This window comes from Patiria miniata, unplaced genomic scaffold (genome assembly GCF_015706575.1).
Source record: "Patiria miniata isolate m_02_andy unplaced genomic scaffold, ASM1570657v1 HiC_scaffold_9, whole genome shotgun sequence".
In the NCBI taxonomy this organism is placed as follows: Eukaryota; Metazoa; Echinodermata; class Asteroidea; order Valvatida; family Asterinidae; genus Patiria; species Patiria miniata.
Window position 1 is genome coordinate 4,673,178 of NW_024037076.1, and position 22,442 is coordinate 4,695,619.

Below are 22,442 nucleotides of genomic sequence, written 5' to 3' on the forward strand. Positions count from 1 at the left end.
TACGGCAAAGGAAACAGCCGTCGCATTTGCAACTCGCGCCCTCGCGCTCGACAAGCAATTTGCATAAACGCGACGTCACAGCTTGAGGTCATCTCTCGTCACATTCAAAATGGCTGCCATCACCAGACGTTTTACGAGTGCATATGGGCTCCAGAAAGATTCAAGAATATCTCGGAAAATTGAACATCATTACACCTAAGCATCTCAGAAGTGATAGATGAAACATCATAGAATACAACCATATGTAAGAAACGGACCGCAGTTTTTTATGAAAACGTCCTCAGTAGTGCGCGGACCACGGTGTGTGGCCTTAGGTTCAGCGCAGCATACCGACGGCCACACTAGTGGGGCTATCCCCCCCCCCCAAAAAAAAACCCACATTATTTTGTGCAAAAACAATTGTTAGCCGCCCCAAAAGCCAAATCGTGGATGCGCCACTGCCTCAAAACCTTTGAGAATTTTGTCAGATAAAGAGTCAGTCAAGTTGGCCTGAATTTGTTTTGCATGTTTTTTTCTGCACCCAAGTCAAGGTCCCAGTCAGTCTGGAGGAAGTCCACTATTTTTATTTAAATGATTGATACTGATAGACATAGCCCAGCTTGAGTAACTCCAGCTGACATGCTCATATTCATTCACATGTAGCGCTGGAGGAGTGGTCTGTTGGTTTTATGTGGTAGCAAGAGACCCCCAAAAAACGGCCTCTCCAAAATTGTCCAAATTTCACCTCTTTTATCCCACCCCAGATTCCTACTACCTACCTCATACCATTCAGCAGTCATTCACGAAGCTACTGATCGACTTGACACCGACCAAAAAACTAAAATATGAACATTATTGATGAATTTGTTGACTTATCCGTTAAATCCGTGCAGTACCAATGCTGTCGTCCATGATGATCGGTTAATTTGCGCACGGCACACTCACACGTGACCTAAACAATCGAAAAAAATCTGCTAAATCGGCTAGATCATCCTGATCGCGTCGCCTTGCGCGCGCTCCACTCGTGGGCACATGCAGTGTGCGCGATGCATGTGGGTACCATACCGCTTTCAAGCGCCGCTAGTGGGTTCCATTTTCGTCTGGTGCCAAAAATCTGCTAAATCGGCTAGATCATCCACGACATGGCACCAGACGAAAATGGAACCCACTAGCGGCGCTTGAAAGCGGTATGGTACCCACATGCATCGCGCACACTGCCGGTCATACTAAAAAGCGTCAACACAGCGTCAACACACTCCAAAGCGTCAACACAGCGTCAACACATCCAAAATGCATCAAAAGTGACAAAAGCAGTATGTAACCCATACATTATGGACAGAAACAAGATTTGGCTTAAAATTAATAGGTTAAACGTCTGTTAAGCGTCTGAAAATTGCGATTATCCGTTCAAGAATATTGGCTCTCCGTGCCCCTCCGAAATCGGCTGCCATGTTGCCTCGGTAGACCATACCATTATGCTAAAGGGTGACAACGTTGTACAATAAACCAACAGAGAGGGCGCGGCCGGCCAATACCAAAAGATGTCCATTTCAATAAAGTATAAAATGAAACATAAACACAACTCACAAATTAATGATCCACCACTCCGATCCTCAGTCCTTACAGATCTGGTATCCCTCTGTTAATGTTTATGACACGATAATGTCATTACCTACACACCCCTACTTGAAATGGTGTAGTCCAAGCTTTGTGCGAAGTCAAGATGGCGGACAACGGCCGTGCAAGTGAAAGGTCATTTTTTTCGCGTGAAAATACTATATTTGTTACCACGAAATGGAAACTCAATCCAATGGAAAATCTCTTTTATTCTATGCTTTACAATTATATACCATTTTTGTCAATTCAGAATGTGTTTTGGATGTGTTGACGGTGTGTTGACGCTTCTGTCATGTGTTGACGCTGTGTTGACGCTGTGTTGATGCTTTTTAGTGCGACCCCACACTGCATGTGCCCACGAGTGGAGCGCGTGCAGGGCGACGCGATCAGGATGTTCTAGCCGATTTAGCAGATTTTTCGGTAATGGCGACAGTAACAAGACAGATTTTAAAAGAGAGCCATATACCGCCATGTTTGTAGGGCTAGAGTTACTCAAGCTAGACATACATTAGGCATAGCACTCTGGCCCAACATACAGTCTGCCGTACGCACGTAGTGACCGCGACATATGATGCAGTGCACTTTTCAAGATCGTCTCATTTTAGAGTCAATAAACCAATCAAGATTATTTTTTGTGAATAGATTATCTTGTGTGAATAGTGTGTCATTTCTTTTATATTTGTATATTTTTAAAGTACATAATAAATAAAATGCAGCGACAATAATCGAACTTATAAAATACACCATCATTACGCGCTACAGTCACGCAGGATCTTTTATTCCCTTCGCGCGCAGCTCAGAAACGAAGCGCAAAACCCCCTATATTGAAATGGTCTTGGACAGGCCTTCCGCTCCTTGTTTGAGCATGAAACTTCCAAATATGGTAGACATGACCTTTGACATTATCATCACACTTCTTTCTTGGAGCTTACCCGTCAGTTTCGAAAGTTTGAAGCGTAGATTTTGTGCAAAGAAAACCCTCCCGTAAAAATTGAAGTTTCCACAATTTCGAGAAGAAAGAAGCACCGCACTATTGTGGAGAAGTTGCTCTATCACCTCATCCTTACAGATCATCAAATACTTGAGTGGAAGTCCTGTCCATTTGAGAAAAACTACAGCGAGTTTTTCCTTGCGTCAGTTTTGAAAATGACAAGAAGCGTGACCAAACGGTGTGTATACGGATGACACTGTCGATGTCGCGGCGAGATTCTCGCATCTACTTGAGCGATTGCTGGCCAAGTTTCTGAACTAGTTTATGATTACAAATGCCCTGGTAAGAAAAAGAAGTGCTTGGTGACTTTCGTGGAGAAGATTGAATTCTATTTATTCTTAAAACGATACATTTTAGGTGACTGAAAAAGGCCAAACAAATCCTTGAAAAACACGGTCAGAGTTGAGCCGTGTGAAGGGAGGCATGAAGCATGAATGTAGCAGCCTTGGTTGAGCATTGCACGTGCGCGCACCGCGTTGTGTGTGGGCGCTCTTATCTACGACTGTTTCATGCGAGGGGCGTTCTGTTTGTGCGGTATGCGGTTGTGTTGGATTGATTCAGTTTCGTGAAATCTGCGCAGCAAACAGCACATGCGTTTTGGCTAAACTGTGGCTATTGTTATTTGCGCACTTACTCCTTGGACTAACTGAATGGATTTTATGACAGTAATTTTTTGTAATGTATTGTGAAATAAACAATTTACCTACGGTTGAGAAATCATGTAAACAAATATTTGTGTTATTTTTATTTCTTGAAACTGTGATTTATATAACAAAATGTAAAGCGGCAATACAAAAGATAAAACAAGCAAGGTTCTGTTTTGGATTAGGTTTGTAATTTTAATGATCCGGACTGATTTTAATTACTACATACATATTTAAATAACGAAGGCATCATTAAATATATTAAACAATTTGCTTAATGATGTAAATCACTTCTTTTCTCTAAATAATTGTTCCAATATTCAAACACATAGCTTGCATATATTTTTCATCAGAATAGGGTACTCGGAAATGAAGATATAACGTTTCCGCATATTAATTAGCTGCACAAAGCTAATTTGCATAATTATGGAGGTATTTACTTCATATTGGGCTTGTAGACCCGTCATGATAGAGAAAGCCTACATACCAAATTTCATCACAATAGACCACTTAGAACTAAAGTTATAGTGTTTACGCATATTAATGAGGTGGACTTAGTCGTTTTTGCACCATTTCCAGTGTTTCCATTCTTGAAATTGGGAAAACGGGCACTTTTGACGGTCTGAGACTCAGCCATACAAAATTATATACATTCGGTTTTTGATGTAGTACATTTCCAGGTGGCCATTTTGCTAAATACTGTGTTTGAAATACTATTTGAAGTAATCTACATATTGAAAGTGCTGGTTAAAATTTTTAAAAACTCCTTTTTTGGGCTTTTATTCCATTTTTGGCAGGATTTCGCTAATTTTGGTGAACTTTAATTTACCATAACTCTGGAATGCATTGACCGATTTTCAAAAAACAAAAATAAGTATTCATCTTTCACATAGCTCTTTCAATTGGCACTGTCTGTTTACATATTGCACAATAAATAATTTTTTGTGTGCTATGCCTACATACATGACATAGCCTATGAATAATGGTGAGTTTCTTACCTGTACTTATTTCAGCATGGATCTGGAAAAAACATTTGACGGTAACCATCCAGCCGACCTTGTCATCCACGATCCAATCCCTCTGCACCTGGATTTCTCCCTGGACTTGCCGGTCTCTCGCCTCTAAATTGCCGGCATACGGTCGGTGATACGCTCTGTCACGTCTGTGCATGTGCTCCCTTCCCGGTCTCCGGTTATGTAACAAGCGTCGGTCATGTCGGTAAAGCAGGCCGACTGTTTTCTCTGGCAATTCTTCTAAGCGCCAGTCACAAAAACAGCAAGGGATACCTTGTTGTAACGTCACCCTTTCCCTCGGCCTGGATATACTTCCTGAAGTAAAATCCATCTCTCCGATGATGATTTTATTGAGTTTTCTTTTCAATCGGAATATTGAAATCCTCCCGCTTTGTACATTGCGGCACAGGACAGGTTTCCTGAATCATACATCGTGCCGTTGATGAAAAGAACGGAGCAATTGAAAGCACCAGTCTAGTACTTGACAGCTAGAAATCGCGCCCTCATTTGACGGATCAAGGCGCTCGGAGAGCTAGGCTTTTCTTCTAAAATTTCTTAATTAAATATTATGTGAGAAAATATAGGGAACGGGACAGTTAAAAGAAATGATTTTCAAGCTTAGTCCCAAAGAAAAAATAACGTCCACCAGGAAAAAGTGCGCAAAGGTTCTACCTCATTGTTTTGGGGTTGCACTTCATGTCGTGCGCCTCCGTAATGACGGCAAAAACTCTCCGGTATACGCCAAAATAACGCTCATGTCGCAATACAATGAGAGACAAATTAGAAAAATCAAAAACAACCAAATAACATAAACCAAAATATTGTGGGTATTCTGGAACAAGTAGGTCTTCAGGACAACTTTAAGAAACCGATGATGAGAGAGTACGAATAGCGAGAGGGCCTGAAGACGAGCAAGTTGGTTACAGGTAGAAGTATACAAATATTGAATGCTTCGAGTGGTGCAGTAAAACTAGCCTCCCAAGGTGATCCATGGACATTCTATTTTCCCGAGGCCGAAGCCGAGGGAAAATAGAATGCTCCATGGATCACCGAGGGAGGCTAGTTTTACTTCACCACGAGATATGGCCAAAAAAAAAAGTCTCCGGTTTCTGGTATGGAGCTTGCCCCAAAAGTGGTGCGGCGACGCGGCTTTTTTTTTTTTCCTGTTTTTTTTTTTTTTTTTGCTTCAACATTTGAAGTTCAAATGTCGGCTGATGACTGGAAATGGTGCCCGACTAAACTTAGTGCAAATATATGGGAGTCCAGAGAGGCCACATAAATCTTATTCTCGATCATAACCCCATCTAAAAACACGTTAAAATTGTGCAGCAGCAGAATTCCAGTCAAACCAGTGAGTTTGGCGGTTTTGAAACATCATCTTGTATTGAAAAAAAAACCTTTTTCATTTTGCCGACGCGCATGGCTACGGCGACGCGCGCGCATACCAGAAACCGGAGACTTTTTTTTGGCCTATAGTATACAAATATTAAATGCTTCGAGTGGTGTACTAAAACTAGCCTCCCGAGGTGATCCATGGACATTCTATTTTCCCGAGGCCGAAGCCGAGGGAAAATAGAATGCTCCATGGATCACCGAGGGAGGCTATAGTTTTACTTAACCACCGTGACGAGATAGCATTCAATATTTGTTTTATAACACATCACCCACAGATTCTGCATAATTTTTTAAATCTGAACACAGTTGAAATAAACTTCAATTTTATTACAAAATTGGTGGAAAATGTATTTCTCTCTTCCAAACTACCCCTTCGCGAAATGTTTGAACCCAACTCTGTGGCGCGCTCTCTTTGGAACAAAACGCGCTACGCGCAACGCGCACTCCAGCATGCATTCGCATACAAATACCGCGCCGTGGAAATAGTACTTTGGTTGCTAATAGACCGCTTGCAGATGCGTTCCATAATCGACGCGCGAAGGCGCGCGTCGCCATGTTGTGGGACAAGCGCATATCTATCCATGCACATTTTGTCCCACAACATGGCGTCGCGCACCTTCGCGCGTCAATTATCGAACGCGTCTGCAAGCGGTCTATGGTATAGTACTTTTGGCCGTGCACAGAAAGATAGCAAAAATATAAAGTATCATGTGACTCGCTCTCGGCCAATCAAGACACATAAATTGTGGGTGAGGTGTTATAATATACAGATAATGAATGTTTGTGAGTGCAATTGTAAGAATAATTTCATGAGGTGACAGATGAAATGTTCAAACATTGCATCTGTCACCGAATAAAATTATTCTTTCCATTGCACGAACGTGAAACATTCATTATTTGTTTTATATAACACCTGAATAGCCAATTTATTCAGGTTAAAAACTGTTTAAAAGTTCGACAAGTTCATCATATTTAACTGTTCAACAGGTTGAGAACCTTCATATTCATTTTTTTTCTCGATTTAAAACAGCGTCACCACCAGCAGTGACACCGTGCAATGGAAATTATATTCACCGTGAAATAGAACTTCCGTTGCACTTTGCGCTGCGTGCCATGCGCGCGCCGTGCGTTGGTACGAATACTTCAATGACATGTGATCAACGATCCACCAATCAGATGACGGGGATTTATTCAGGTGTTGTATAATTTCCTTTCGATGTACTTGGTAGTGCAATGAATAATATGGCTAAGATGATGGGGAACAATCTCGATCGGAATATCTCGGAAGCTGTGGACGTACCAACGCATTCGTGTTCATGCATTAGTCTCGTGATCGTGCCATGACATTTCTGGAAGTAGCTTGTGAGTAAAAGAAATCAGGTTTTTGACCCCAGGGACCCCATGATGACCTTTGACCCTAGTTTGGTGACTTTGGTCATGTGACATGCTGGGGCAGGGCTACTGCTACTTTTGACAAGGTTTGGTTGAAATCGGTCAAAATATGTAGGAGCAATAAACAATGTCAACGTTTGTTACTAACTAACTAACGAAATAACGGAGAGACAAGATGATTTTGTTGAGCTGCTATCCCGAAGCTCTAGGCCTATACGTATTGTTATATATTACAAGCGAAATACCATGCACAAAGATAAACGCACACATAAAATAATGAACCCATTTGTTTTTATTATAATAACAAAATAAGTAAAGTACCGGTACCTAATATATACTGAAGTTTTGGGTGATTCGTTTAACGCAATCACATTGATTCTAGTACAGTAAAAAAAAAGAAGAAGATTACAATGAAAGGTATTAAATATACATTTCTGACTGAACTTGAATGAAAATTGGAGTCGGCTTCCTGTCTCTTGTCCTCTTCTGTGACAAGGGTGAGAATCACAGCAAGGCCGCTATTTTCCCCCTTGATTATTTGAAGATTTAATTAATGTGGTGCTATTGTAGCGCCTTATACCAAAGGCCTCAAAGCGCTTCACAGTTATTCATAATTAAGATATACACCTTAAATCTACAGGGATAATACAGATTGTGCCAACAAAGTGCAACATTGACCAAAAAAAAAAAGCCACTTTAACGGAAACCTGGTGTAATGTCATAGGCAGAACAGTTGTACGGGCCATTTTCGCGCTTCTAACCAAGAGTTTGGCAGTGCGTGTTTATGGTGCAAATCGAGGACATGCACATGTACACACCTGCAACATCATCGATGAATTGAGGACAGGAACCAAATCGAGGAAGACCTCGATTAGAAGACGTGTACAAAACCAATGAGAGCTGTTGCAAAAAAATGAATTAACAAAGGAAAACGGAAGAGGAATAAAAGAAAATGCTCGATTTACACTATGAACAAACGCGCGGCGTGTGTCGTTCATCCTTGTGTGTATAGGATCCGTGAACTGTTCATAAGGCACAATTCTTTTGTGAGTCAATGCCTATTCAATGCATGACCTAGATTCGGCATGTCCAGGTGAGATAGAGGGGCCCAAGTAAAATTTACACCCTTCTACTTAATTGAATGTATTTCTGGATCTAGGGACCCAAATTGAATGGGGTAAAAGAGAGTGGATTAAGAAATAGTCAGGCTTTTATGTGATATATAGAACTTTTATGAAGAGAAAAAACGTTAAACAGTTTTAATTATCTGTTTTCTGAATGTTGCACTTTTTTGGCACACTCTGTACACACCATCGGTACATGTTTCACCACAAACTCCATAACCATTACATGAATAAATTGATTATGCTAAAATGAATTACTGAAGTATACTTAAGTATTTAAAAACACATTATTTCTAATATTGTTCACGTTATAATTATACGATCGTCCATAATTGAACTGCTACAAAAATATAATCATTTGCCGTTTCTTTTCCCTGTAACTGATCGGGATTTCCCTCTCCTGATTGGTCCATTACATGCATATCTAATGTCGTTTTCTTGACAAGACCAGCATTAGCTTTACGTGTTGTTAGAAAGTTCCTTCCACACTGATCATGTTATAATTATGTAAAAGGTAAAATATATTTCAGTTTCTGTACAGAAACGATTATCACTTCAACTTTAATAATGAGGCAAACATAAAACAACTATTTCATACAAATTATAATTAGAACCACAACCTTGTAATGAATACTTACTAAATACTGCATGTATGCATTAATATGATACAGGCGTTTACATATCGCTCCTATCGGTGATGTCTAATCATGTAAGAACTACTTCTGTCTCTAACGTCTGGCGGCTATAAGTGCATTTTTGCTTATAAAACATAAGTAATATAATAATAATACACCATAAGATAAGGTAATATAGACAAAATTTGAACATATTATATTAAGGGAATAAAAGTGTGATTGGCCGGTTTTAAACACTCTGTTTAAGACCAGTTGGAGTCCAGATGCTGATTATTACCCGAGCCGAAGGTAATCAATAAAACGGTAAAAGGCACTGGATTTCATAGGAGTCAAAGTTTCACGCTACACTAAAAATGTGTTTAAGTCCAGCCAGCCAGTCTTTATCAATTGTTTAAAACCGGCCACGTGACGGGCTCTCAGTCCTAGGTATTTATAAATGGAGATTTAAAATGGATATACACCTATAAATCAACATGGATAATACACACTATCAGTACATCTTACCACAAACTCCTTAATCATACCATGTGAATTAATTGATTATAGTAAGTCATATAACCACACACCATTTCTAATATTGTCTGCGTAATACTCCATCATCCATTATCATTTTACTGGTTACAAATTAATGTTGATATCATCATATCCCGTATAGGCCGTGTGATCTAGTATTGGCCGGAATATGCGGGATTGGGCCAATACTGACCTTTGGAGTGTTCCATTGGTCTCTGTAAAAAAAAATCAGACATTGGCTTGTGAATTTAGATGTCAAAGTTAATTGCATTTGACCAATTAAATGAGGAAAGTTAAAAAGTTTGAGTTGTATAGGGCAAAAAGTGCTCCCTATCTGCTCCGTTCACAAGCACCCCCTCACCGGCAAAGAAAGTACAGTTGAGGGTGACCGACCGACGCCATCTTGCCTGACTGCAATTCATTTGCCGCAAAGCGCGGCCACTGCGCGTGTGTACGTGCGTCACACACAAGGAACGGTGCGCGTATCTTGCCTGACTGCAATTCATTTCCCGCAAAGCGCAGCCACTGCGCGTGTGTACGTGCGTCACACACAAGGAACGGTGCGCGTCAACCAGCGAAATGTCCCGCCCATGGGATGTCGTTGTTAGGTAAAAGATCGCCCTCTTTTGGTAGCGCACGGAGCTCATGACCAATCGAAATTACATAGCAATTCCATTTGAGGCTGCACTTGGACAGAGGACTTCTAATAATTTGTGCCATTGGGGGGGAAAAAACCCAAGATTCTAATTTTAATCTTTCACACTTCGTTAACCCAAATGACTGCAATTGAGTTGTTTGCGAGGCAGGTGCAGCGAGTTTTAACTCGAATCGCCTGTAACAGTGGTCATACTGCAGCGCACAGTGGATGCTGAATGGTACAACGAGAAGTGCGAAAATTGTTGATGTGAATGTTTGCACATATGAAAACAGAATGTCATTGAGAAAAGCATTTGTTCCTCACCCCTTGGTTCTCATGAAGCGGCATCTCCACGAAGTCCGGTACCATGTACGGTGTCATGAAGTCACTGCTTCGTTCGGGTGGAATCTGATAAAGAGAGGGAATTCAAGAAGAGTCAATAATAAAATGCTTCATTCACTCTTCAAGTTATACTATATATTTTTTATTATTCACAAACAAAATCAGGTTCGACGTGATAAGCTGTCAATTTTCGCACGATAGGATTTTACTTCCATGGAGAATTTTCAAGAAAGACTTTAAAGAATCAAACATCTTGCCCAAAGTAATGTGGCATGCCATCATGTAGGGTTAAAATGAAGCTCTTGTCCAAATTTGGAAGCATTTTGCATTTTTGAGGAAAATCACCACTTGTGACCACTAGGTGACCGTTGACTCCAGATGCTGGTCACTAAATAAGATATAACTAGGGTCAAGGAAGCTCCTGTCCAAATTTGGCAAAAATCGGCCAACACATTTGGCAGATATAGCATTTGATGTGAGTGTTTGTCCTAAGAAAGAAAGAAAGAAGAAAAATGCGACGATCACAATTATCAGCGTGCTTCGCACGGCTGATATAAAAATTTATAAAATGTTCAAAACTATCCTGGTAGGATGTATTAATGGTATCACAATGGAGATTTATAGCCACACATGTTGATATAGGACCCTTGCTAACTTATTCACTATTACCTTAAAGTTACTTTCAAGTGTCATGAAACTAACCGTGTAGTTTGTAGTATCCTTACATGATAGCTATATGTATAGACACCACGTGCTCTGAAACCACACACCCAAACCCAGACCCAGACATTACCTCATCTATATTGGAATGCATGAACCCTAAATTACTAAATGAATAATGAATAAGGCCCCAACTTGGATCAGATTGCACTTTAGAACAATGTAGCCCTTTGCTAAGCATAGAACCTCATGTGATGTACTGAGATGTACTGAGAGACAATAAACCAAGCAATCATCGAAGCAACAACTATTATCCATGTGCTAATGACAAGCTCACTACATTACAAAATTTCCCTGGAAGGCCAGGAACATTCGGTCCTGATTGGCTGGATTAGAAAACAAAATTACGAAACAGGTAAACCAAAAATAACCCTCTAATTACCTGCTGTAGTTGGGGCACGCTGCGTACTCCATTCACAGCCCGAGCAGGAAATCTTGTGCCCAGGTGACGTTGCCAAGCGGGAGCGAAGACGGCGATATTGGCATCGTCCTCGGCCCTCCAGACCCGCCTACTGAAATCTGGTCCCCGACCAGTAGAAGGACGGTCGGGCGACTTGAAGGCGATTGGGATGCGATTCAAAATAATACGACGCCTCATCATGATACACAAGAATCCCAGGATGAGCAATGCCAGAACAAATACCACTATCATAATTACAATGATCAAGATGGTGGGTAAAACACCTGAAACAGAAAGTAAAAAGGATAAAGTGGAGTGATTTATTCAGGCTAATCAAAGAAACTTTTTTCTCGAAACACAATTGACCTGTCGCGGCAGAATCACGTTAAAATCGTGTCAACGCAGCTTGTGGAATATTGTCCAATTGTAAACATGATATACAAATCAGTGATGTAGTGCCTTGATGCTGGGCCTTGGCCTTAAGGCTGCCTTAAGGCTGGATTTTAGGGCCTTGGCCTTGGCCTCGAGGCTTGAGGGCAAAAGCCTTGGCCTTGGCCTTGGCCTTGAGGGTTCAGGGCCTTGCAAATTTGAGTCAAGGCTCTTCAAGGCCCATAGATTTTTGCATTTTCCAGATAAATCTGTTCGAAATTTTGCTGTTACCATTTTAATCGTATTACCATGGAGGAGGGAAGCACCCTATAGATTTGTGTGTTGGGCACACTTCCACTTTTGTAGCATCACATTTTGTTACCATTGTAGTAGATTTGCTGCAAAAATATTCCGTTTTTTGTTTAGTTAAACCATCATTATTTTTGTTTAGTTAAACCATATTGAAGACCTGAACTTATACTTTAATAGATACAGTGCAGTCATAAAACGGTGTAGGCCTATGCGAGCATGTTGATTGCAATTAAAGAAATGTTGTTCTTCGTAACGAGCAATTCGTGATGATAAGGGCGGATTCAGGGGGGGGCAAAAGGGGCCATGCCCCCCCCCCCAAAAAAAAACGAAACCATTTTTTTTGTATGTGACGTCGTAATAAAGGCAGGCAATGAGTACACCACCATCTTTTACTCAAAAAACATTGGTTAAAATGGTCAGAAATTGCCTCAAATCGCGCCACAGAGCATCGCCGAAGCCCAAGCCGTAATTTTTTGACCCAATTTTTTTTGGGGGGACCAAAATTTCTTTGCCCCCCCCCCCAAATTGTGTTCTGGATCCGCCCTTGCGTGATGATGTGTCACTCATGTGACTATAATTAGTTCTATATCAGTGGTCATTTCATAAAACAGGGCCTTGGCCTTGGCCTTGAGGGTTAAGCCTTGGCCTTGGCCTCGAGGCTTGATGGTCAAAGCCTTGGCCTTGGCCTTGGCCTTGAGGGTCAAAGCCTTGGCCTTGGCCTTGGCCTTGAGGGTCAAAGCCTTTGCTCCAACACTGATACAAATGTAGGCGGAACGCGCAAAATCTGAGACAAACAAAACTTAAGTGTACAAAAATTTTGTAGGGTTGTCTAAGGGGCGTTGCTAACTCGCAAACGGCGATAGGTTAATTGGTTACCAGCCAATATGCTCAGTAATGTGTGTAGTTGCAACCCTCCGTCCGCTGACCAATTGTGCTCTAGAATAAAGTTGAAATTGCTCAAATTGTTAATTACTCGGACATTTTTCGGCTAAAGATTTTAAATTTCACATCTTTATCATCAAACATACCCAACCAACGTGATGAGTACTGCTTTAGTCCGGGTTGGACTATTTACCCTGAAAATTCCAGCCAAACACCAACCCGTATGACAAGAACCACAGGGATAATCAATCATCCTGTCAGCAAGACCAGTCGGCCAACTCAAATGACGGCTGTCTGCAGTCTGACCTTTATAACGCACCGAATTAATACACAACACGTGATAGCCAGGATTTTGACCCTATTCCTTATTCAAAAGAGCACTGTAGTTTTCAGTACAGTGATGGAGTGGTAATAACCTTGGGCCCTGTTCATAACTAATTTTTAGATTATTTTTTTTCTTGAAGAATCACCAAACTGATTCCCCACCTTCACCGGGCGGTTCGGTCGGTGCGTCCGTGCGGGGAGCGGTTGGTACGACTCCCATGAGCGGGATGACGCTGTCGCAATGTTCACCAGTGAAGGAAGTACTGCATCTGTACTCAATTGAAAAGGACAAAGCTAAACGTTATAACATCTTTGGCTTGCAATAAGTCAGATTATAAAAACCATCCCTGCAAAATTTAAACCATTTCAAAATATTACAAGAATATACTACGACGGAAAGTCCATTGTTTCATCCACATCGCTTCAAAAGATAATGAAATGTGTAGGTCTGATCTTCTCAGCCCACTCCCCTACAAGCCACATGCTTATAGTTCCGGTACTGATGATATTTATGATAGATATACCCACCTGCAGGTTAGGGTAAACATCGGGTACAGTCCAACTATGTCACACGTTCCACCGTTTGCACAGTAATTCATAGGGCAGGTTGATGTTGTTTCTGTCAACAGAAAAATATAAAAGGCTTGCTTAGACCGTGATGGAATATTTTCTGCACACTAATATCACATGTGGAGAGGTTTTTCTAAAGAATATGTTTACTTCATTTCACAAACACCACCCTTAACAGTTACGGTTAATGATTTTTTTTCTGTCCATGAAAGAAACCTCCCTGGTATGCCATGATTCTGAACCTTACGGCGATGGCCCCTGTGATTACCAGCGAGGTAAGAGATATCACTTTTAGACTTATTCCCGCTTTTAAATACCCTGAGCCAGTTTATTCCTTCTCACGCTACACGCCGCCTTCTTACTTACAAGCTCCGCAGAGTAAGTCCGTAGATAAATTCAATCTCATGAAATGTTTTACGTACGTTCTGTGGTGACATATTGTGTGTCCACTGCCAGATAGTCCGATTCCCCCTCAAGTCTACTTTGAGTCTGCAGAACGCTCTGTATGATCTGCACAGATGGCACGACCAGTGCCGTGTCGGTGTTATTGTACAAAGCCACAAACTCGACAATGATGCTTCCTCCGCTGAGGATACTGATGTCAGTAACATCACGCACGGCAGATGTCAGTGGATTTCGTTTCAGAATAAAGAGCAGCTATGCGGAGAAAGCAAATAACGATTAAATTGAAGAAATGTGGCGGGGTTAATTTCAGAGCCACGAACTTATCAGAGAGGCTTTTCTTTTGACTGATTATTGGTCTAGGTATTTTGAAAGCTCTCTCGTTTGTGGTCATCACAATCATTTCAGTTGCGCAAAGGGTACGAATAATTTTATGGTCTGAAACGAAATCGAACAAAAAATGGGAACCTAACTAGATTTTGCTGGAATATCTAGATGACGGAGACAACAATACCATGCAGTTATTACCAAGTGTTTGAGCTAGTTCCAAGAGCAAATGTATTGACAAGAAACAAAAAGATAGTCCTTTTGATGATTTCAAAGAATAAATACTGTAAATTCAGTTTGATAGAATCACTTACTACTCCCCGAATGATACCAAGAGCTTCACTACTGGCAGACGAAGTGGGATTACCGAACGCAGGCAGAAAGTCGACGGCGATTCCGTTGATACCCAAAACCCTGAGTCTGAACACGCGTGCAATATATCCTACGAAATACAATGAGAAGATATACTTGTTCCGGTCACTTCTTTGATAAAATGGCGTGAAATAGCTGAGAAGGCCTACATATTAAATGTTCAGGAAAATGGCATTTCATTGATTACTACCTTAATCAAGGCAAATACATTGATCATTGTCTACATTCCTATTTGCTATAAGTGCATATCTATTTATATTACTGCCACCAACTCGTGCACAAAACAAATACATGCAACTCTCTTTGAGTGAGTCGGACTTATTCGATGAAGTTCTCACTTGTACAGGATCCACCATCTTCCGTGAGATATCCGAGTAAGGCATCGCAAACACAATCATAGCCAACGGGGTTGAAGATGTTTGCCACGCAGTACTCCTCCTCCCCAGGGCAGAGGGTGGGATCTAAACATGGGTTGGGAACTGAAAGAAATGACAGACTGTTATCAATTGGGAATGAATTGATACAACAGAATCTTGCTAAATACAATCAGCTCTTGGATGACAAACAACCTTACTCAAAATATTGAGTTTTCGAGTTGAGAACATTTCAAGTCAAATAATGGGCATTCTGTTCGAAGTTACAGCTAGAGTGTATGGTTTTGTAGATTGCAAGTCCATCTCAGTCTCCTTTTTAAAATATACCCGTGTCTTTGATGGCAAAACGTAATATCTTTCTGACAGATCACCCCATGTCTTAATTTTGTTTTGCTAGAAAAGCCTCACTCTTAGATACTGAACTCTAACATCATTAAAAAGACACCTGAGACAACAAATGAAATTCACAAACATTGATTATAAATCCAAAAAACTTCATTCCATTTCCAAACTTCACAAAACAATCCTTATTTTTGAACAAGTTTCCAAATCAATCTTACGGCATAAAATGGCAAACATTCAAACTTTCATCTCTTTTTTTTCTCCCCAAAATCTCATTTTTCGAAGTAGGGTATTTTGCCTTCCAACTAGCACCAGTCACTTCACTCTGTGTAATTGATCAATGTTACTGACATGGACTGTGACTTCATCTTACCTTGACAGGTTCTCCCAGATATAGACACCGGGCATACGCACTCACAGTGATCTTCATCAAATGTTCCTTGCTGACAGCTTGATTCTGTCAACTCACAGACTGATAACAAAATAAACGTATCAGATTAGGATTCGTGAGAGTGCTTCTGGGCGGACCTCATTTTACACAATATAACCTGGTTATGGAAACACCTGTGCGTAACAGGTGAAATTACACTATGGTACAGAACATAGAGGGACCATTAATTTCAGGTCTCCAATCACTATGCTTCGACGTCCGTTTCCGGATACTAGGGTATGGGACCAATTTTTGAAAATTGAAAACAAAAAGGATGAATTATAGAAATACAAAATTATTATTTTACCTGGAGTCGGCGAGTCAGTTGCTGTTGTTTGATAGCCACTTGGGTACTCAGAGGTGCCGTCATGTGTTTGGGCGTCCGTTGATTGGGACATAGGGGTGGTAGTTGCTGGTGTTTGGTTGTCAGTTGATAGGGACATAGGGGCGGCAGTTGCTGGTGTTTGGTCGTCAGTTGATGGGGACATAGGGGCGGCAGTTGCTGGTGTTTGGTCGTCAGTTGATGGGGACATAGGGGCCGCAGTTACTGGTGTTTGGTCGTCAGTTGATGGGGACATAGGGGCGGCAGTTGCTGGTGTTTGGTCGTCAGTTGATGGGGACATAGGGGCGGCAGTTGCTGGTGTTTGGTCGTCAGTTGATGGGGACATAGGGGCGGCAGTTGCTGGTGTTTGGTCGTCAGTTGATGGGGACATAGGGGCGGCAGTTGCTGGTGTTTGGTCGTCAGTTGATGGGGACATAGGGGCGGCAGTTGCTGGTGTTTGGTCGTCAGTTGATGGGGACATAGGGGCGGCAGTTGCTGGTGTTTGGTCGTCTGTTGATGGGGACATAGGGGCGGCAGATGCTGGTGTTTGGTCGTCAGTTGATGGGGACATAGGGGCGGCAGTTACTGGTGTTTGGTCGTCAGTTGATGGGGACATAGGGGCGGCAGTTGCTGGTGTTTGGTCGTCAGTTGATGGGGACATAGGGGCGGCAGTTGCTGGTGTTTGGTCGTCAGTTGATGGGGACATAGGGGCGGCAGTTGCTGGTGTTTGGTCGTCAGTTGATGGGGACATAGGGGCGGCAGTTGCTGGTGTTTGGTCGTCAGTTGATGAGGACATAGGGGCGGCAGTTGCTGGTGTTTGGTCGTCAGTTGATGGGGACATAGGGGCCGCAGTTGCTGGTGTTTGGTCGTCTGTTGATGGGGACATAGGGGCGGCAGTTGCTGGTGTTTGGTCGTCAGTTGATGGGGACATAGGGGCCGCAGTTGCTGGTGTTTGGTCGTCTGTTGATGGGGACATAGGGGCAGCAATTGCTGGTGTTTGGTCGTCAGATGGGCACTCAGTGGCATCAGATGTTGGTGTTTGGTCGTCAGTTGATGGGTCCACAGTGGCGGCAGTAGCTGGTGATTGGTCGTCAGTTGACAGGGCCACAGTTGTGTCAGATGCTGCTGTTTGGTCGTCAGTTGATAAGGATTCAGTGGCGGCAGTCGCTGGTGTTTGGTCGTCAGTTGCTGGGGACATAGTTACTGCAGTCACTGGTGTTTTGATTTCAGTGGTCTCTGATGTTAATATCTGACCATTAGTTGTATCTGATTTAAAAAAAAAAAGATTTACAGTTTTCTTGCTGAAAAATATAATATTCTGATAAATTGGGTGGCTATACATATAGTATAAGTTTCATCAAGGTATAGAATTTTATTAAGGAAAACAACAATGCCTGCATGTCTACAACTGTGGATTAGAAAATAAAACAATGTATAACACTAATTTTGAATATTTTAGGATCTTACCATAAGTTGTTGAGTCTTTTGGTCCAGTTGTTGGCATTTGCTCGGTGGTAGGTGGTGGTGATTCTGCATTGCAGTGATAAAGAAAGTAAAATGAAAAGAATAGATCATTCGACACAGAACGGTGTTACGCTACATGAGACATGTGAAAGTAAACACGACAATAATTCACCTCATGTACCAGAGAAACCTAAGCTCTGAAACGACGGTCTTAAAATGTTACTAGTTTAATAGATTAATTCTTCAAAACATGTGCCGCTCAGACTAGAATTTCGTCCTTCATGCCAAACCGACGATATTTCATTTAGGTTTATACTACACAACACTCTCAATGATAAAGTAAAATGCTTGTAAAAAGTGAAAAGAGTAAAAATTCTTGTGACTTATTTTCAGCAAATCTCCTGCTCTCAGCAACAACTTGACCAGATAACGCTACGAAGGGCTACTTGTATATTTACATAATATGAATTGTGAAAAAAATGGGAGGTTTTCAAACATCATAAACAATTAACGGCAATATATGTCTCACCTAATACGGTTACATTAAGCTGACAGAAGGCAGTGTTGCCAGCAGCATCAGATGCCTCGCAATCCACTGTCATCATTCCAAGGGGGAAGGTACTATTTAATCCGACGGACACCCTCACCGAGTCCTCGTTTAGAAATGAGCAACTGACAGAAACTGGGCCGCCGACAGCATCAATAGCAGAAAACAAGTCAGGATCCAAGACGACTATACTCTGATTGGTTCCTGGTGTTGCGTACACGACCTGAGACTGGCAACTTTGAAAAACTGGTGCCACGTTATCTGAATATGAAAGGTGCCAAAGCAATGAGGTGTAGTCTGTGGTCTTTACCGACATATATGGGAAAAAAAAGGGTCTTCTTGATTAAGCCAAAACTAAAGGCAATCGTCAGTAAAGACCTCCATGACATGAAACTCCCGAACGTTCACAATTGGAAAATGTCATATTTCTTCTGCATTTGCTTTGTTTCATTGGAAATTACAAACAAAAACAAGCAAAAATCTAGAAACTGTGGTGGTTGTGAACAACCACAGAGCTGTTCCCAATATTGATTGTCTATTGGACCGTAAACAAAATGATTTAATACCTGTTCGAAAAGAAATGTCCTGTCAAATTTATAATTCATTAGATAGGCTAATTAGGGTATAAAATTAACACTTCCGGTAAAACCGGAAGTGAAGGTCACGTGACCTTGACATATCAATTTTCATCTATAACACTTCCCTGTCTATCTACCTACCAGGATCGAGATCAATCGGGCAAATAGTTCTATAGTTATAAGACTGTAAAGATTGTCTCATTAAATATTCATGACGTCATAACATGACAATAATTAAGTGCACAGTAATAATAATGCAATATAATTATCTGTCAATATAGCTTTGTATTAATGTGAAGTTTCAACCTAATCAGATTAATAATTCATGAAATATGATATAGGGGTCTAAAATTACCACTTCCGGTAAAACCGGAAGTGAAGGTCACGTGACCTTGACATATCAATTTTCATCTATATACCTACCAAATTTGAGATCAATGGGTCATATAGTTCTATAGTTATAAGGCTGTAAAAATTGAATCTATAAATAGATGTCATATGACCCCTGATGACGTCACGATGACGAAAAGTTTCGGCAAGGAAAAAAAAACTTTAACGAAAACAAAAGCTGTTCCCAATTGAAATTGGGAACAGCTAATGATATACCAATATGTCACACTCGATAAAGTATGACTTTGGTAAAATAATACCAAAAAACACTAGTGGCAGCCAACAGTGACCGTTGTCTGCTCAGTGCCAAAAAAAGCTACTTTAATTATACTGCAGTATAATTATCTCAAGAGATAATGAATGATGTTATACATATTACTTTACCAAATGTCACGTCGAATCTACAGGTTGCAACTGGAGATGTACTTGGTGCGTAACAGGTGATTCTTGCAGCATAACTGGGAAGTAGGTAATCTGACGTCACGATGGTGTCTCTACCACCACGTAGGTGACGTATGTTGCATGAGGCTGACACTGTTGAACTATCGGTTAGGTTAAAGGCCATCACACTAAGGGGATTCCAGAATGTGTTTCCGTTGTGTACAATGGCAGATGGACAACTCATTACAACTGGTCCTGTGTGGAATGAACAACAAACAAGGTGAGTGACCGGCGATAACGTGGCTTTAAAGTGCGGACACACGGGGACCGTTGTGGTACCATTTGCATTTGAATTCATTTCAATGAAGATTATCTTTTTATGGAATTCTTTCTGAAAAGGAAAACTGCTGCATTCACCAGGTATTGAACAGATAAGAATGGTACGAAAACGTATGGGCTGATATCCTCAATATTTGCTATCGTTGGTACAGACTAGCAGCATGCATTCCGCGAAACTGCTTATGCCCTCATTAAAAAAAAACGCATCAAGGGGTGTTTAAACTCAGAGCGGTGACGGTTCTATGTTCCGATACCTCTATGTTCCGACAGCCCGCACATAAGATTGTGCCGTGTTAATCCTGGTTAGGGTGGAATCAGAGTTAGGGTTAGAGGGTTAGGGTTACACTGTAAAAAAGTTGGGCAACATGGGTTGACAATTCGACCAACGATGGGCGAATAGTTAACAATTTCAACTATTGGGAAAAATGGCCTATACACATTGCGTTGCTCATATTTGCCAAACAAATTATTTGCCCAATAGTTTTAAAGTGTAGGGATAGGAATATGTGCAGTCGAAACATATAGGGGTGTCAGAAAAAAGGAGTGTCGGAACATAACCTGTTTCGGAACATATGTAGCCTGTGTCGGAACATAGATGTGTAACCCTCAGAGCCGACAGCCCACATACAATGTATAAGGTTGTGTTACTCCCGGTTAGGGTGGGGTTAGGGTTAGGGTGAGGGTTAGAGGGTTAGGGCTAGGGATAGGAATATGTGAAGTCGGAACATAAGGGTGTTGGAACATAGGGGTGTCGGAACATAGGTGTGTAACCCTCACAGCAGTTACTCTAACAGATAAAAACTCGTTTAAGAGGTAGCATTAAATACATAAAACAACCAGTTTTCATGAAAAGACATCTTTCTTTAATACCCTAGTCATTCAGTTTTGGTTAACGTTGTAACATGGTTGTTACATACCTTGTATTTCTGGGAGGTCAATGCGGAAAATCCAACGACCGATCGTGTTAATGTTCGATCTCTGGTCCATGTTGACAATGTCATTGCTCTGTGACCCAGGCACTTCGTAGTAATTGATGCCATCGCCACCGTGAAAACCAACCTAAGATTTATAGACAGTAAAATTCTTGTTTAGGTATTGGATTCATAAAAAGGCAGTTAAACATTGGCCTTCAATTAAAAGCTCTAAAGTTGCCGTCGAACAAATCGATCTGAGTTGTATGCACGATTACGGGAGTAGCTGCCATGCTTGAGACGAAGCCCAATGACTGTTTTTTTTTTGTTTTTTTTAAACAAGGCATATCTGGGCCTTAACAGCTAGAAACATTATTAATTAATAGAGACTGCTGATGGCTTGTCGCCCAGATAGCGATTCACCTCCCTCTTGAAGCTGGCCAGATTCCTGTTAGTGGGTATGTGGGCAGGAAGAGAGTTCCATATTCGGGCTGTAGATGGTAAAAAGGACCTTTGATGGCTGACCAGGTTTGATCTTGGTACCTCCACTGCCAGGTTGTGTGGTCGGACAGACTGCCGTAGCCTTGGATCTGGAATATACCTGCTTGGCATCAGCTGGCACGGGAGTTCTTGGGCCTCCTGATAAAAAAATACGATGGAATAGGGTTGTTGCGCCTACTGCCCTGCGGTCGACTCAGTGGATGGATACGATGGTCTAGGTATTCATCTCTAGAGAGTCCGATGATACACTTGGCTCTGTTCTGAATTGATCAAGTTGAGCAAGGGAAGTGGGTGTTGCATTGAACCATGCAGTACTCGCATACTCCATCTTAGAGCGTATCGTAGCTTTGTAGATAATGGCTCTCTGGGCTGGCAAGATATAAGGAGAGACACTTCTCAGAAGTCCCAGCTGCTGACCAGCAGACTTCACCATTTTGGTAACCACAGGGTTCCTGGACAGGTTATTGCTCAGGGTGAGGCCCAGGAGATCCACTCTATCAACTTCCTCAAGTGTAGTGCTTAAAAAGCTAAGGGGAGGTTGAGTAACTGCTGCATCCCTGCGATTTGAGATGGTGATCGTTTTACACTTAGCAGCTCCAAATAGGACATTCCATGTATTAGCCCATGTCTCGATCTTGTTCAGGTCTTGATTGAGGGACATAGCTGCAGGATTCCTGTCATGTTTGGATCTGATGAAGGACATTATGGTGACATCATCTGCATACAAGATAGACTGGTTTGTCAGGTCTGATGAGATGTCATCCAGGAAGATGATAAACAGACCTTGAGGTACGGCAGCGTTATCTTCTCACCAGCTTCCTTTCCACTCAAAACTACCTTCAGAGATCGATCTTTAAGGTAGTTAATTTTTCAACCAGGCATGCAGTGTTCCAGAAAAGCCAC

General features: G+C 41.6%; 1 protein-coding gene across 5 annotated transcripts in view; it reads right to left on the bottom strand.

Moving 5' to 3' along the window:
* Positions 1-7,305: 7,305 nt before the first annotated feature.
* The window catches only part of LOC119720051, a 57,667-nt gene continuing 42,530 nt past the window's right edge, over positions 7,306-22,442 (bottom strand). For all 5 annotated transcript variants that reach the window (XM_038189564.1, XM_038189563.1, XM_038189566.1 and 2 more), the window contains 14 exons: positions 21,045-21,186; positions 19,792-20,043; positions 18,422-18,700; positions 17,896-17,958; positions 16,414-17,694; positions 16,050-16,148; positions 15,299-15,439; positions 14,903-15,030; positions 14,282-14,516; positions 13,818-13,908; positions 13,452-13,558; positions 11,385-11,686; positions 10,265-10,348; positions 7,306-9,518 (listed from right to left, as the gene is read on the bottom strand). In XM_038189564.1, coding sequence (XP_038045492.1) covers positions 9,456-9,518; positions 10,265-10,348; positions 11,385-11,686; positions 13,452-13,558; positions 13,818-13,908; positions 14,282-14,516; positions 14,903-15,030; positions 15,299-15,439; positions 16,050-16,148; positions 16,414-17,694; positions 17,896-17,958; positions 18,422-18,700; positions 19,792-20,043; positions 21,045-21,186 — 3,267 coding nt within the window. In that variant the 3' untranslated portion in view covers positions 7,306-9,455. The remainder of the gene's footprint in view (positions 9,519-10,264; positions 10,349-11,384; positions 11,687-13,451; positions 13,559-13,817; positions 13,909-14,281; positions 14,517-14,902; positions 15,031-15,298; positions 15,440-16,049; positions 16,149-16,413; positions 17,695-17,895; positions 17,959-18,421; positions 18,701-19,791; positions 20,044-21,044; positions 21,187-22,442) is intronic.